The sequence below is a fragment of the Porites lutea genome, chromosome 11, assembly GCF_958299795.1.
Source record: "Porites lutea chromosome 11, jaPorLute2.1, whole genome shotgun sequence".
Taxonomy (NCBI): Eukaryota; Metazoa; Cnidaria; class Anthozoa; order Scleractinia; family Poritidae; genus Porites; species Porites lutea.
Window position 1 is genome coordinate 11,641,211 of NC_133211.1, and position 15,640 is coordinate 11,656,850.

The window sequence follows — 15,640 nt, forward strand, 5'->3', positions numbered from 1 at the left end:
TTAAATGATTCCCAGAGATGGGAAAACCCTTCAGGACTCAGTAAGTCGTTCCGTGTGATGTTTAACTCCTTTAATTTGCACCTGTCGGATGTAATGGCCTGTGCTAGGGCATTTAAACCCTGATCCGTGATCTTGTTTTTTGGAACATGTAGTTTTACGGGACCTCCTTCCGATAGCAGCTTGGCAAGTTCGTTGCATCCACCCTCCCCGATAAAATTTGCGCTCAAGTCAAGATTGTAGTCTATAAAGTCAATGTGTTTTAAAAAATACACGATTGCCACGCAGTCCGTAGGTGTGATTCGACTATTTACCAGGCGAATCTCCTTGTCAAAATTGTTCTTTCTTTGTAGCTCAAACGCCGCTCTCTTCGCTGTATCTTCATCGTTGTACTCGTATAAACACTTAATCATGAGCAAAGCCTTCTTTCTGTTGAAAGACGTCGAAAGCAATGTATCCTGAAGTCGGCAGACGAAGCTGTTAGCTGCTTCATTTTTTTGACCATGGAGAAGCCCTGCGACAAACTGAATGACCAAGTGCCACCGTGGATCTTCAGCATTAGTAGCGATGAACTCAGAGAGTTTATGCGGATCCATTTTCGCTATTTCTCGAGCAGCAAGAAACTCCTGTAGAGTTAGATGAGTGAAGCAAAAGCATTGTTCGAACTCGACAAGAGACACTCTGTAGTCTGGCATTTGGGTGAGCAAACCGCAATTTTTCATCTCGCCTACTTCTTTCAATCCAAATATCATTCGCCCTTCTGTTATTCCTTTCATTGCGAGCATTCCGAGATCGCTCAAGTGTTTTTCCACTGTCTCTGAAAAGCCTTCATTTCCCAGAAATGGTTTTTCCCGATACTCTGGGTGATGCTTAAAAATGAGCAGTCTTAATGCTCCTTGGTAAATTTCTGTGAGTCTTGAGGGTAAAGCGATGCTGTTTTGATAGCTTAGCTTGATTAGCTCCTTCAGGAGGAAGCAAACTATGCGGCAATTCACGGGAATGTAACATAGAGACAAAAGGGTCAAATTCTGTTGGATGTGTTCCCACATTCTTGTTGCTGTCGTGTTGTTTTTGTCGTGCTTGCAGTAGCTCTGAACATAAGAGCGAACCCTTTCTTCTGTAAAGCCCACAATCTCGACAGTCCGCTCAAATAGTGAGATTCCTAGACTTTCAAGAACGGTTGGTCTACTTGTGGTGAGCACCGCAGCTCCAGGTAACAGTAGTTCCTGGAGCAATTTCACATACAACGCAGAAGGAGGCATTTCCTCTGAATAGCTGTTCCCGTATCGAGATGCGTCGTTCACGGTGCAGCTTTTGTGGTCTTTGAACTCATCCAAGCCGTCAAATACAAGAAGAATCTTCTCGGGGTGATCTAACATATCTTGAAAGACGTGATCGTCCAGGTCTCCATCGAGATTGCTAGCTCGAGTAAGTAATTTCCGAAGGCAGATCTTCTCATCTGACTCTGTGAAAAACGATCGAAATGGAAACAAGAAAGCATACTTAAATTGCCTCTTCTTGTCGTGAAAGAGTTCTCCCCTACTCCAGTCACGTAATAGTCTCTCGCACAGCAAGGATTTTCCGATTCCTGGACGACCAATAACGAGGATTTTTCGCGGGTTTTGAGCGTCCACGTTGGGAAGAAATAACTCGGCGCGCGTGTTTACCACAACTGATCCTCGCTGACTTTCTGGCTTCAAATAGAAGTCATATATTAGGTGTCTTTCGCACTGCTTCAAAAACTCTTCCTTTGCCCTTCCAGTGTAGATGACTACATCGAGAAAAATGTCGTCTAAGTAAATCCTTCCTTCGCCGTCGTTTTCATCGTTACAGTGGATTAGTGGTTCTAGAAGCTCTGTTTGTTGTAAAATTCGTTTTTTCATGCGCTCTCTTAACCCACCTGATGTCACGGCAGTTGTGCTTTTGTGAAAGAAGTACCTTACACAGAATTCTGAGTCAAAGGTGAAGGCAGGACGATTTAAAGCTCTCAATGCGAGGTAAAGCATTTCTCCAAGTACGAGAAACGCAAAAACTGATTGCAGTATCCATACTGCTGCTAAGCAGGTGTTCTTTTCAGAGGCGACTGGATTGTGACATAGAGCTTGCCTCTCATTTCCCGTCACATTCCCTGGTTGAGTTGCTTTTAAAACACAAGTGAATCCTACAGGAAATCCAGATGGATGCATTATAAATTTTTGTACTGCTGTTAGCGCAATCCCCAGTACCAGACGTGCTGCAAGATGAAGGAAGTAAAAACTGAAGATTCGACGAGATTTGACTCTTGGTCGTGGACGTGGATTTTCTGCGTCTGGTGTTAACACCGCTTCTAGTTTGTCGATCCAAGACTTAACACAGCACCAAGAGTAAATAAAGCAAACAATAAGAATAACCGAGAAACTCAAAAGAGTAGATCCGTAGAGAGGTAGAGGAGAATTGTATTGTCGTTCGTATTTTTCAAAACACTGCGCCTGATAAAAATTCTTGTCAGACAAACCGTCGTTTTTTTCGCATAGAAATTTCCTTCTTTCACTGATTCGTAACTTGCTTGTTATTCCAATGAAAGCGATTCCAGTCGAAGCAAAAAGTACAATTATAGTGTAGCCAAATACGCTAAAGCGGGTTGGAGTCAAAAGCTGTTTTACTCCTTCCATTTTCTTAAAACCGAACGACACGGTTACAATGATTTAAAATGACAACTCGCTTCGCTGCAGCTGTTTCGCTTGACATGAGAAGAACGATGGAAAAATATTCATAAATCTTGGGTTGTTGATGGCAAATAGATTATGCTTATTTGCATATTTGGTTAAAGGGTTATTGACAACTGTTTGTCTTGACGTGAAATTAGAGTACTTGTGCTGGAGAACAGAATACCCGCAGTTGAAATTACAGCACTTTTGCTCATGATAGCGACAGGAGTAATTAAAGGAGAGTTATCAGGCAATAAAATGTTTCGGATTGAGTTGGTTGAAGATTGAGAACAGCGCGAAAAACATTTTAATGATAAATGGCCGTAAAGCAAAAATAGATCCGATCTAGGGGAGGCGTATTATATTGCCATCCACGCTGACTTAGCATGAGTGATATTCAGAAACTTGCACTGCTACAATTAGCAGTCACTATCTTTGGGGGAAATCGCTTAATTAATACGCGGTTTAAGGCACAAAAATACTAAATACGTAGTAACCAAAGCTGTCCTTATTAATTAATGCGGGTAGTGATAAGATATCTTTATAAACTACAGGTCGGTGAAAACGAATAATTGTACGAGTTTTTTTTTTCTGTTGCTTTTTAAGCAAATTAAATGGATTCATTAGTCTCGCTTGCGTGAGCAGCGAGACTAATAATCGGTAAAGCGTTTTTCGCCCCGCGGGGGTGGCGGGTAGTCCCTTATATAGACTATATAAGTATGTGCGGCGCCAAAGGGTATGTTTCTTTAGCCGTTTTGGTCTTAAGTAGGGTATCAATTTTGACCATTTTGGCCTGAAATAGGGTATGGTTTGTGCACTCTATTCTTGAATTGGGTAGGTTTTTTTGAAGGAGCTACTTCTTCATCATTTGGCGATAAGATCACTTCCCTTTTAATGTTTACGCCAACCGTGTACGTGCCGTAACAGTTTGTAACACGTTCTCGAGTCTCGCGCCGGGCTTTAGGGCTTCAGGTCTGAAATAGTGTATCAAATTTATGATCAGGTCTGAAATAGGGTTGGGAAAATCACAGATTTTGGTCTGAAATAGGGTAAGGGTTTCAGGAAGCGTGCCGCACACCCCCACCCAATTTTTTGGAAGTACCCCCCAGGGCTTTTTCGTCGCATTTTATATACAAATGGAGGGGTCATTGTGCCAGGCGTTCCTTGCGGAGACCGTGGAAACTGGGACTAAGATCGGAGATCGAAGCAAGGCATGTTTTGCAAAGAAAGCTTTGGAAAGATTAAATTTAGAGCTTTTCCGGAACATGTCGGTCCACGAATTCTATCGCTTGAAAGCGTCGATAACTTTGAAACAAGTGAACACTACTGAGCGGTCGACAAAAATACGAATTTTAATTAGCAAAATGAAAACTGCGATGGTCGGGTTTTGTAAACTTTCATTGTATGCAAATCGCTCTTATGATGAGCATGCGATTTTTTTTCGGCGATGATTGAAATGACGTGCCATGTAAATCACTTTTTTGATCTCTGGCAATGATGTAATTTCTCTGGAATCGAGGCCCTTGAATTTTCGTGTATTTATACACGCGCATAGCCTGCGACCGCCGACGTATTTCAGGTCGTCGCTAACACTTGTACTAAATCAATTCAGAAGCAAGTGAAAAGTATCGACGTCGATAAAGAAGGACGTAAAAAACCTTTACCGAGTAAATCCAGTTTCGTGTAGAATTAATCGCCTCCTCATTTCTCGATCTAATCTCCAAGCGCGACTGAATGGCGCTGTAAGCGCGTTCTTGTTACAACTAGATTATGGTTTGCAAAATTGAGCTGGTTGAGAGGTAGCCTCCCACGCAGGCGATTTTAGGGGAGCTCGTATTTCTTCTTTCCCCACAAACGTTTGTGGGGTGGGACGAAATACGAGCTCCCCTAAAAACGCCTGCGTGGGAGGCTAGTTGAGAGGAGGGTTGTTTTATTAAGTTGAAACATAAATTAGTTTGACAAATATTTTGAAGGGGACTAGCGTCATGACCGTACGCACATTTGATAATATTGGCACAAAAAAAAAATTATTTTTCACTTTTAGCCCTGCAAACGAAGTAAACCAGGAATACACCTACTCGCTTAAGTCAGTAACTTGTGTGGCAAGAGCAAGATACATTAACTGTTTCTATTAATCACTGATTCAAAAGATGACATGTCAGTGCTTGGCTTCATGTACAAGCAAAGTGACATTTCTTCGGCTCCCGGGGGGGGGGGGCAACTTGGGTATTTTTGGGTGGGTATGTGCCGCCCCGGACTCCAAATTGGCACCCCGTTCTAAAAAAAATTTCCCCTAAAATTGATACCCCGTTCTAAAAATCGGTCAATTTTTTATACCCCGTTCTAGAAATGGGCCGATTTTTTATACTCCGTTCTAGAAAGTTTGTAAATTGAAATAGCCCTGTTTCTTTAAAAAGATATTTCTTTATTTGTTCGACTTATACATCAAATAAATGCTTCTTCATAATCAGCAACAATTTGAAGCAGAAGATAAAGCCGTGAACCACAATTTTTTTATTTGCCATCTTATTAAATTGTGTTAAAAACTTTTATTTAAAAAAAATCATGAATATCAAGTTCTCCTTTTTGAGCCCGTCTCCATCGCCCTCGGGTACATTATGGACTCGTTCCAGACTAACTATTCATCCAAGACGGCGGAGTCAGCGCTCGCGGCTCACGCTAAAATACGCCCGCCCTGCACGCTAAAACACAGGGTGCAACAAGAGTACAACAGTTTGCTTGTTAACGCATTGAACCGTGTTTTTAAAAGCAATCCGTCCTTGAATAATTTCAAATGGCTGCTTACAAAACTGGAGCTTTCGTGCGTTCGAAATATTATACTCCGTTCTAGAAAACGCCTCTGAAATGGATACCCCGTTCTAAATCAGGAGCTTCAAAATCACGACCCCGTTGGGCGGCACATACCCGTATAGGTAATGTATGGGAGTACACCCCCCCCCCCCCCCCCCCCCCCCTGGGCTTCGGCTAAGGTTTCACATGGGAAGGTTTGATTGTCATTCGCTTAGCAAAATAGACTGTCTGTGGCTCGACATACTCAATGGGCCTGTGTCACGGTTGACTAGTTTATTTAAGCAATCGCGCGTCCGTAATTACAGTAGAACCGCGATTTAACGAAGTGCCAAGGGACTGTGGAAATTCGATCGTTATATCGAGGGTTCGTTTTATCGAACACGTCTATTTAACGAATTTTCGGGAAAACTACCAAAATGATCGTTGTATCGAGTTATAGTTAATAATTAATTTACAATACCCAGCATTTCCGGGTCTGAAAAATTACTGAAATACAGTGAGACCTCTATTATGCGGACACCCTCTATTAAGCGGACATTAAGCTGGGTCCCGAAACGAACGTCTGATATTTCCCTTTATAACGAGCCCCTATTCAGCGGACACTAAAATGAGTTTTATTTGGCTAATTTCGATTGTTAAAAACCTCTATTAAGCGGACACCGGACTGAATTGACAGTAGTAGTATTAGATTACGTCCTTGAAATAGGTACTGAAGTCAGTTAATGTTTTGCATTTACGAAACAAATTAAAGTTGGTAATGAAAGGTAATGAACTTGAACTCTAGATAGCTTCTTTAACAACATGCAACTTTATCACCGTACAGAGTGAGCGTTGAATGTTGATCGTTAACAAACATTGCGCAATTTTTACAACCTCTATTAAGCGGACACTTGGGAAGTTCCCGAAGGTGTCCGCCTAATAGAGGTTTCACTGTAACATTTCAATACCCCGCTATACATAGCTACGGCACTAAAAATTTAAGAACAGGCAAACAAAACTGCTTAAAACTACTGTTCACAAACATATTATCCTTCTTGGTCTGTTTGGCATTTATTTCATCTTTTATCATATGCTGATATTTATTTATTACATCGAGGTAAATGTTATGTTCGCGCTTGTGGATTGTGTTCGTTATAACGAGGATTTCGTTAAATCGAGGTTCTGTTCGATACATTTTACTGTAATTTTGGCCGGGCTGAAGAAAATCGTTTGTTATATCGAGGACTTCATTATATAGAGGTTCGTTATATCGAGGTTCCATTGTATGGAACTTGAGAAATTACCAGCCTCGTCCCCAGTCACTTGCGATCACTTTTGGGGGGATATTTGAGTTTGAGCACGGCATTTTGCTTCTACGGCGTCCTGCAGGTCTCTGCCTCCCTTGTCCCACGTAATATTCCACGATGTAACTTTCAGACTAGTGAGTTTGCAGTTGTTGTGACGTATAGCCTTACAAAGTAGAGGCACCACTACTGCAGTCAAGCGGTTGCTGATAAGATGTAAATCAGTGAGTTTACAATGCTGATTCTCTAGTGCATCACAGATGTGATAAACACCTTCATTGGTCATTCTGTTACAGTTGATACTTAAATCAGTCAATTGGCAATTTGGTTGTTTAAGCGTTTTACACAGACGTAGTAAAACAGTTTCATTTGCTACTTCCTCGCTAAAAATACTCAGTATAGTCAGTTTGCAGCTCACGTTCTCCATTGTATCGCACAACTGCAATATAACTTTGTCCGTTACCTGGTCTCCTCCAAGACGCAAGCGAATGACTTTACAGTTTCTGTTCTTAAATGATTCCCAGAGATGGGAAAACCCTTCAGGTCTCAGTAAGTCGTTCAGTATGATGTTTAACTCCTTTAGTTTGCACCTGTCGGATGTAATGGCCTGTGCAAGGGCATTTAAACCCCGATCCGTGATCTTGTTTTCTGGAACATGTAGTTTTACGGGACCTCCTTCCGATAGCAGCTTGGCAAGTTCGTTGCATCCACCCTCGCCGATAAAATTGCGGCTTAAGTCAAGTTTGTAGTCTATAGAGTCAATGTGTTTTAAAAAATACACGATTGCCACGCAGTCCGTAGGTGTGATTTGACTATTTACCAGGCGAATCTCCTTGTCAAAATTGTTCTTTCTTTGTAGCTCAAACGCCGCTCTGTTCACAGTAGCTTCATCGTTGTACTCGTATAAACACTTCATCATGAGCAAAGCCTTCTTTCTGTTGAAAGACGTCGAAAGCAATGTATCCTGAAGTCGGCAGACGAAGCTGTTAGCTGCTTCATTTTTTTGACCATGGAGAAGCCCTGCGACAAACTGAATGACCAAGTGCCACCGTGGATCATCAGCATTAGTAGCGATGAACTCAGAGAGTTTATGCGGATCCATTTTCGCTATTTCTCGTGCGGCAAGAAACTCCTGTAGGGTTAAATGAGTGAAGCAAAAGCATTGTTCGAACTCGACAAGAGACACTCTGTAGTCCGGCATTTGGTTAAGCAGACCGCAATTTTTCATCTCGCCTACTTCTTTCAATCCAAATATCATTCGCCCTTCTGCTATTCCTTTCATTGCCAGCATTCCGAGATCGCTCAAGTGTTTTTCCACTGTCTCTGAAAAGCCTTCATTTCCCAGAAATGGTTTTTCCCGATACTCTGGGTGATGCTTAAAAATGAGCAGTCTTAATGCTCCTTGGTAAATTTCTGTGAGTCTTGTGGGTAAAGCGATGCTGTTTTGATAGCTTAACTTGATTAGCTCCTTCAGGAGGAAGCAAACTATGCGGCAATTCACGGGAATGTAACATAGAGACAAAAGGGTCAACTTCTGTTGGATGTGTTCCCACATTCTTGTGGCTGTCGTGTTGTTTTTGTCGTGCTTGCAGTAGCTCTGAACATAAGAGCGAACCCTTTCTTCTGTAAAGCCCACAATCTCGACAGTCCGCTCAAATAGTGAGATTCCTAGACTTTCAAGAACGGTTGGTCTACTTGTGGTGAGCACCGCAGCTCCAGGTAACAGTAGTTCCTGGAGCAATTTCACATACAACGCTGAAGGAGACATTTCCTCTGAATAGCTGTTCCCGTATCGAGATGCGTCGTTCACGGTGCAGCTTTTGTGGTCTTTGAACTCATCCAAGCCGTCAAATACAAGAAGAATCTTCTCGGAGTGATCTAACATTTCTTGAAAGACGTGATCGTCCAGGTCTCCATCGAGATTGCTAGCTCGAGTAAGTAATTTCCGAAGGCAGATCTTCTCATCTGACTTTGCGAAAAAAGATCGAAATGGGAACAAGAAAGCATACTTAAATTGCCTCTTCTTGTCGTGAAAGAGTTCTCCCCTACTCCAGTCACGTAATAGTCTCTCGCACAGCAAGGATTTTCCGATTCCTGGTCGACCAACTACGAGTATTTTTCGTGGGTTTTGAACGTCCACGTTGGGAAGAAATAACTCGGCGCGCGTGTTTACCACAACTGATCCTCGCTGACTTTCTGGCTTCAAATAGAAGTCATATATTAGGTGTCTTTCGCACTGCTTCAAAAACTCTTCCTTTGCCCTTCCAGTGTAGATGACTACATCGAGAAAAATGTCGTCTAAGTAAATCCTTCCTTCGCCGTCGTTTTCATCGTTACAGTGGATTAGTGGTTCTAGAAGCTCTGTTTGTTGTAAAATTCGTTTTTTCATGCGCTCTCTTAACCCACCTGATGTCACGGCAGTTTTGCTTTTGTGGAAGAAGTACCTTACACAGAATTCTGAGTCAAAGGTGAAGGTAGGACGATTTAAAGCTCTCAATGCGAGGTAAAGTATTTCTCCAAGTACGAGAAACGCAAAAACTGATTGCAGTATCCATACTGCTGCTAAGCAGGTGTTCTTTTCAGAGGCGACTGGATTGTGACATAGAGCTTTCCTCTCATTTCCCGTCACATTCCCTGGTTGAGTTGCTTTTAAAACACAAGTGAATCCTACAGGAAATCCAGATGGATGCATTATAAATTTTTGTACTGCTGTTAGCGCAATCCCCAGTACCAGACGTGCTGCAAGATGAAGGAAGTAAAAACTGAAGATTCGACGAGATTTGACTCTTGGTCGTGGACGTGGATTTTCTGCGTCTGGTGTTAACACCGCTTCTAGTTTGTCGATCCAAGACTTAACACAGCACCAAGAGTAAATAAAGCAAACAATAAGAATAACCGAGAAACTCAAAAGAACAGATCCGTAGAGAGGTAGAGGAGAATTGTATTGTCGTTCGTATTTCTCAAAACACTGCGCCTGATGAAAATTCCTTCCAGACAAACCGTCGGGGAAATCGCATAGAAATTTTCTCCTTTCGCTGATTCGTAACTTGCTTGTTATTCCAATGAAAGCGATTCCAGTCGAAGCAAAAAGTACAATTATAGTGTAGCCAAATACGCTAAAGCGGGTTGGAGTCAAAAGCTGTTTTACTCCTTCCATTTTCTTAAAATCGAACGACACGGTTTCAGTGGTCAAATGGCAAGTCGCTTCGCTGCAGGTGTTTCTCTTGGCATGAGAACATCGATCGAAAAATATTCATGAATGGTGGGTTGCAAATAGACATAATCGATATGCCATCATCATGCAGTGTTTCAATTAAAGGGTTATTGACAACTGTTTGTGTTGACGCAAAATAAGAGTACTTGTGCCAGGAAACAGAATATCTACAACTGGAGGTGAAATTAGAGCACTTTTGTTCATGATAACGACAACTGCATTAAAGGAGAGTTATCAGTAAAATAAAATGTTTCGGATGAGTGAGTTGTGTGCGAAAGAACAGCTGAATTAGCGTGAAAAATTTAGTGATAAATGGTCGTAAGGTAAAAATAGATCAGATCGAGAGGGGGCGTATTGTATTGCCACCCACGCTGACTTAGCCTGAGTAATATTTAGAAACTTGCGCTGCTAAAATTAACAATCTCTAGCTTTGGGGGCAATCGCTTAATTAATGAGGTGAACTGTAGGTCAGTGAAAAAGAAACCCTTTTTTTTCAGAAATGAAATAATTTCGTTACAACTAGATTATGGTTTAGCGAGCTTGTAAGAAGAGGAAGGCTTTTTCTTTAAGTAAATACACAAAAACATAAATTTGTTTGACCAATATTTGAAATGGATTAGCGTTACGTTCGTACGCACATCTGATAATAGTGGCACAAAAACAATCTCATTTTTCTTTTTTAGCCCTGCAAAAAGTGTTTTCGTGTTTATGATTTCATGAAAAGTATGAATTGATCCATACAAACGAAATAAAACCCGGAGTACAGTAACTCGTGTGGCAAGAAAAGGATGCAATATTAAACTGTATGTATTAATCACGGATTCAAAAGACGACATGTCAGTGCTTGGCTTCATGTACAAACAAAGTGAAAATGTTTTTTGGTATTTAAATTTAAAGCATAGCATTTCACCAGCTACGTTTACAGATGGGAAGGTTTGATTGTCATTCGCTCAGCAAAAAAGGCTGTCTGTGGCTCAAAATACTTAAAAGGTGTGTGTCACGGTTGTCTAGTTTATTTTGGTAAGACAGTGGAACCTCTATATAACAAAAGGCCAAGAGACTGGAAAAATGTGTTCGCTATAACGAGGTCCTTTTTCAAATATTTTACGATTATTGGGATAAAGCCTGAGAAAATCGTTTGTTATGCCGAGGACTTCGTTATATAGAGGTTCCACTGTAATGCCAATCGCTCGTCGTTAATTACTAACCGCCGCCCGGTTAGCTCAATGGGATATTTTTAAGTGCCGGTCTTCTGAGCGGGAGGTCGCGGGTTCAAACCCCGGCCGGACCAACACTAAGGGTCTTTAAATAACCCTGGAATAACTGAGGAGAAAGTGCTGCGTTTGTAATAACATCTACAAACGGTTGGACTTTCTAGTCTTCTCGGATAAGGACGATAAACCGTAGGCCCCGTCTCACAAGCCCTTGCACATGTAATAAATCTGTGGGACGTTAAAGAACCCACACACTCTTCGTAAAGAGTAGGGCACGTGGTGCCCGGTGTACATAGAGGTCTATCTCACTTTCACACTCATGTATGGGGGCATCATTACTCATTCCTTCATTACTTGTAAACCACACCTAAGCAGTCTGGCAAAGTCCCTCAAGTAGTATTGTAAATTATCCCTGAAAAGCCCAGAGGGGAGTGGATAATAAGATATTTACAATTTACAATTTACTATAGAACTTGAGAAATTACTCCGGTTATACTACTACGTGAAAAATTTCTGCAATTTTATTGGCTTAGAGCAGTGGTATTTCAGCTTAATTGAAATACCTACATGTGAAAATTACAAACCTTTTGCGGGTAGTAGTATAAGTACAAGCAATATTTGGCATAAATACCACTCTCCCTTTTGCCTCTCTTCCCCTCTCCTTTCGACTCTTACCACGCAGGCTTCTTTTGAGACGTCAAAACTCCGTATTTCAAGTGACAGGGATGATCGAAGGATTTTTTGGGTTTGAAATTTTTGATTTCGGGATTTTTTTGGTAGGAAAATTTTGGCGCGTTTTTTGGGGGGTAGCTTGATTTAAGTCGGGATTTTTTGGGTATTGAAAACAATCTGAAGATTCGCGATACTTTCCGCGGCTCCCGGCCGCGTAGTTCCTCTTGAAATTTTTTTGGCTTGGAAATTCTTTTTCAGATTTTTTTGGGGGTTAAAGTTTGGTCCAGGGATTTTTTTGGGTATTGTTTGAAGCCCTAGGGATTTTTTGGGGTTTTGATTTTTGCCCCCATTCGATCATCCCTGTCACTTGAAATCTGGAGTACCACCCCCTCCCCCCCCCCCCCCCCCGGGATAACAACTGAGGTCTGAGGTTCAGCCAGCGAAATTTTTCAATTTGAATTCATACGTAAGCAGTGAAATCTGACGTTTGGTTTGATACGACTGGCCCCAGGGTTTATGTGGATATCTCCCGATGGTAATAGTAATCTTAACGATGGCGTTGTCAGTGGTTAACCGCTGCTGCACAGTTAAACACAAGTCGCCACATTTGAGGGTTCTTGAATGAAAGTACCTCCTATCACATCAAAGATGCCTTTCGTTCGTGTCGAGTACGTAAAGCAATGTTTCGTATTTTTGCAACGTGGAGTAAAAAGTAGATGTCAGTGAGAGTGAAACAGAGGTAAAACAAAAGATTGTTGACTGTTCTAATAGTCTTCGTCAGGAGTGAATAAAAGGAATTAACAGGACCGATCTGCAAGAGAAAAGTGTAAAAGGGGCGCATTATTTTGTTTATATGGACTCCCATTTTTCAAAAAAAAAATACTGTACTTTGTGTGGATTTTATATTTGGCTAGGACTGTTTCGATATTTCGTCAAGCAACCCAACTTGTGGCAGCATGCAAATACTGCCGGTATTTGCACGCCAAGCTTGTGAGTTTCTGTCTTATCTATTTACAAAAGATCTTTCTTATGTTAATTGCTTCCCCCTCACACCAGCAAATGTCATTCTTTGCTGTGTGTTTCAATAAATATCTATATAGGACAGTGGGCTGTGTTTAATTATAATTTACAGAGGTTCAGTCTGGTTGAGTAATTTTTTTTCCGTCTTTGCACTTTGTTTGAATTACTATTTGTATAGGATATTTTGGCTGTGGTCACCAAGCAACCCCTTCGTTGTCTGTCTTCTTTGTTTACAAAAGATCTTCCTGATCTTTTCCCCCATTACTCCTCCATTTTTCTGTCTTTGCGATATGTTGGACTTAGGACTTTTGAAGGATTTTTTACCTCCAAGCAAGTTTCCATTGTTTGGTTATGTGTTGATTAGTTTCTATCTTGCTGCTGGAGTTTCCTTAACAGCAGTCGCAGGAAACTTTAGATCAAGAGAACAGGACAAGTTTCAGAGCTCTATTCCCTTCGACATCCAGTCTGACGAGAGGAATAATCAATTCGTTCAGGAAAAGTGTTATCAGAAGTATGACCTGCAGTACAATTCTCGTCTACCACTCTGGGGTGTCGTGTTAGTGGAATCCGCTTTAATTTTGACTGTATCCCTGTTTTGGTCTTGTTGGCTGCAAACACCTTTAGCTCGTGTTGTGCCTCAGTTTAACGTATTAGAAGCAGAATTCTCCAGAGAAAAGCAACACCCGAAGCGAATTTTTCGGTTATACTTCCTTGGTTGCACGACTAGCACTAACGATCTTGTTCGTAGTGTTACATAACTCAATGTTCTTCCCATTCACATTTCCCACCGAATTTTACTATTTTCTCTCACTACAGCCGAATGTCTCGTGCTGGAATTCAGAATTTAAAGGAACGTCTCGTTCTTTTCACTGCCGCAATTCACTCGCTAAAGACAAGACCGTCGTGTCTATGCTGGTTTTGATGCTAAACATCTTTTGTTTGTTTCTTCTATCTGTGGGAATTATTTACCTGGTACGTAAGAAACGTATTCGTAGGAACTTCACTGTTGACATTGAGTTCTGTTCATATTATTTTTTCAAGCGAGCATCGATCCGTCGAGTCAGAATTTATATGCAAATACTGACTTTAATAAAATACGCAGAAGGTCTTAATATGTAACTGTGAGAACAGATTGTTACTAGATGACATTTTCGTAGATCTTGCACTACAGATGAACAATGGTGAGTTGATTTATAGATACGAAGATTTATAGCTTCCAACCGCTTCAAAAGGTCTTGTTGTTGGTGCCCCTGGAAGAGGAAAGTGTTTGTTAGATAGATGAGATAGATAGTTTATTTGTAAAAAGTTTGCAGCTACTAAGCTGAATTGTGTATTTACAATATAATACATAATATAATATAACAGAATCTTACAATAGTAAGTATAATAAAATGATAATGATAAAGTTCTAAATAAATAATAACATCCTAAAAATATATAAAAAAAGCTTAAACCTGTTAAGATATATACAACGTCATCGATCTCATTTACAAAACTCACCGAGCGCTAAAATTCGTTATCAATACATGATCTTACTAAAAAACCATTTTTGAAACGCTCGGTCTTACATTTGGGAATCGCAAAACGCCTTTTGCACCCAAGATTGTGCCAGAAATTGTTGCGCGATTGGAGTAAGAAGCCTCTTGACAATTTTGATTTTGCGTTCTTGTTTAAATTCAGTTGGTTCAATTCTGAAGAAACTAGGAACATGTCTCTGAAGGATTTATTGAATCGAGGTGCATGTTAAGAGGGTGTCGTTGAAACCGTTTTTCGACAGTTGGTGGATAACCCTGTGAAAGTGCTTCTCATATTTGATGGATTGCCTGAGTGGATGAATTCAAGCATCTACAAAGCTGCACTGAGAATAATGAGGCAGACTATGAGAATAGTGTAACAGCGAAAATTCCAGTTTCGGCACTATACCTCAAAATACTACAGAACAAGCTTCTTCGCAGGGCAACTGTGTTGACAACGAGTAGACCCAATATAATATTTCAGTTCCCATATTTTGCTAGGATAGCCCGCATTCAGGAATTTACTGTTGAGAAAGTGTACAAATGGATGGATAACTATTGTAAGGGAGCTAAGGATAACGTGATAGCAACAGCAGTGAAAGAGTACATCGGCGCGAGTTCGCATTTGCTGTCGTTATGTCGCATTCCTGTATTCTGCTACATAGTGTGTGACTTTCTGAGGAGTGTAATCATGCCAGAGAACTCGAATGGCATTAGACTAACAGACGTGTGCCAAAGAGCCTTTAAATTTTTTGTGTTCATGCATCACCCTGATTATAAAGGTACGCCGTTTACACGATGGCAATCCTATTCAGATTCAGTTGAAGAAACTCTGTCCGACCTCGGCTTACCGGCCGAAAAAGGGATAGACGAAGGACGACATATATTCCGCAGTAAAGAAATTGAGATTGGAACCAGAAACTGCTGTTTGTTGGAAGCAATAGCAGGTGAAAACGGCAAGCGAAAGTTCAGCTTTCTTCATCCAGCCTTCCAAGATTTTCGTGCCCCTAGAAAAATGGTGAGGATGGAACCCGCAGCGCTCAAAACGAGGGTCAAACGTTATTTGCAAAGTGAAGAAGAAAGCTGGTTGTTGATTTTGCAGTTTCTCCTGGGATTGCTGCATGGTCAGCCAAATGAAGCAGTCGAGGGTTATGTTGGGTGTCTTCAAGAATCGCTTTTGTCAACACCAACTCAAGTTAGGGCCTGTTTACATGGAGTGGGGGACCCC

General features: G+C 41.2%; 3 protein-coding genes across 3 annotated transcripts in view; 1 reads left to right on the plus strand and 2 right to left on the minus strand.

Moving 5' to 3' along the window:
- LOC140952172 (NACHT, LRR and PYD domains-containing protein 1 homolog) overlaps positions 1-2,679 on the minus strand; it is a 4,264-nt gene extending 1,585 nt beyond the window's left edge. The window contains exon 1 of the mRNA XM_073401594.1: positions 1-2,679. This exon is cut by the window's left edge and continues 1,585 nt beyond it. Coding sequence (XP_073257695.1) covers positions 1-2,648 — 2,648 coding nt within the window. The 5' untranslated portion in view covers positions 2,649-2,679.
- The window catches only part of LOC140951745 (Fanconi anemia group J protein homolog), a 65,563-nt gene that overhangs the window by 38,369 nt on the left and 11,554 nt on the right, over positions 1-15,640 (plus strand). The window lies entirely within an intron of this gene.
- On the minus strand, positions 5,993-10,042 carry LOC140952134 (NACHT, LRR and PYD domains-containing protein 6-like). Its single transcript, XM_073401560.1, has one exon. The coding sequence runs from the start codon at positions 9,933-9,935 to the stop codon at positions 6,804-6,806; it is 3,132 nt and encodes a 1,043-aa protein (XP_073257661.1). The 5' UTR covers positions 9,936-10,042; the 3' UTR covers positions 5,993-6,803.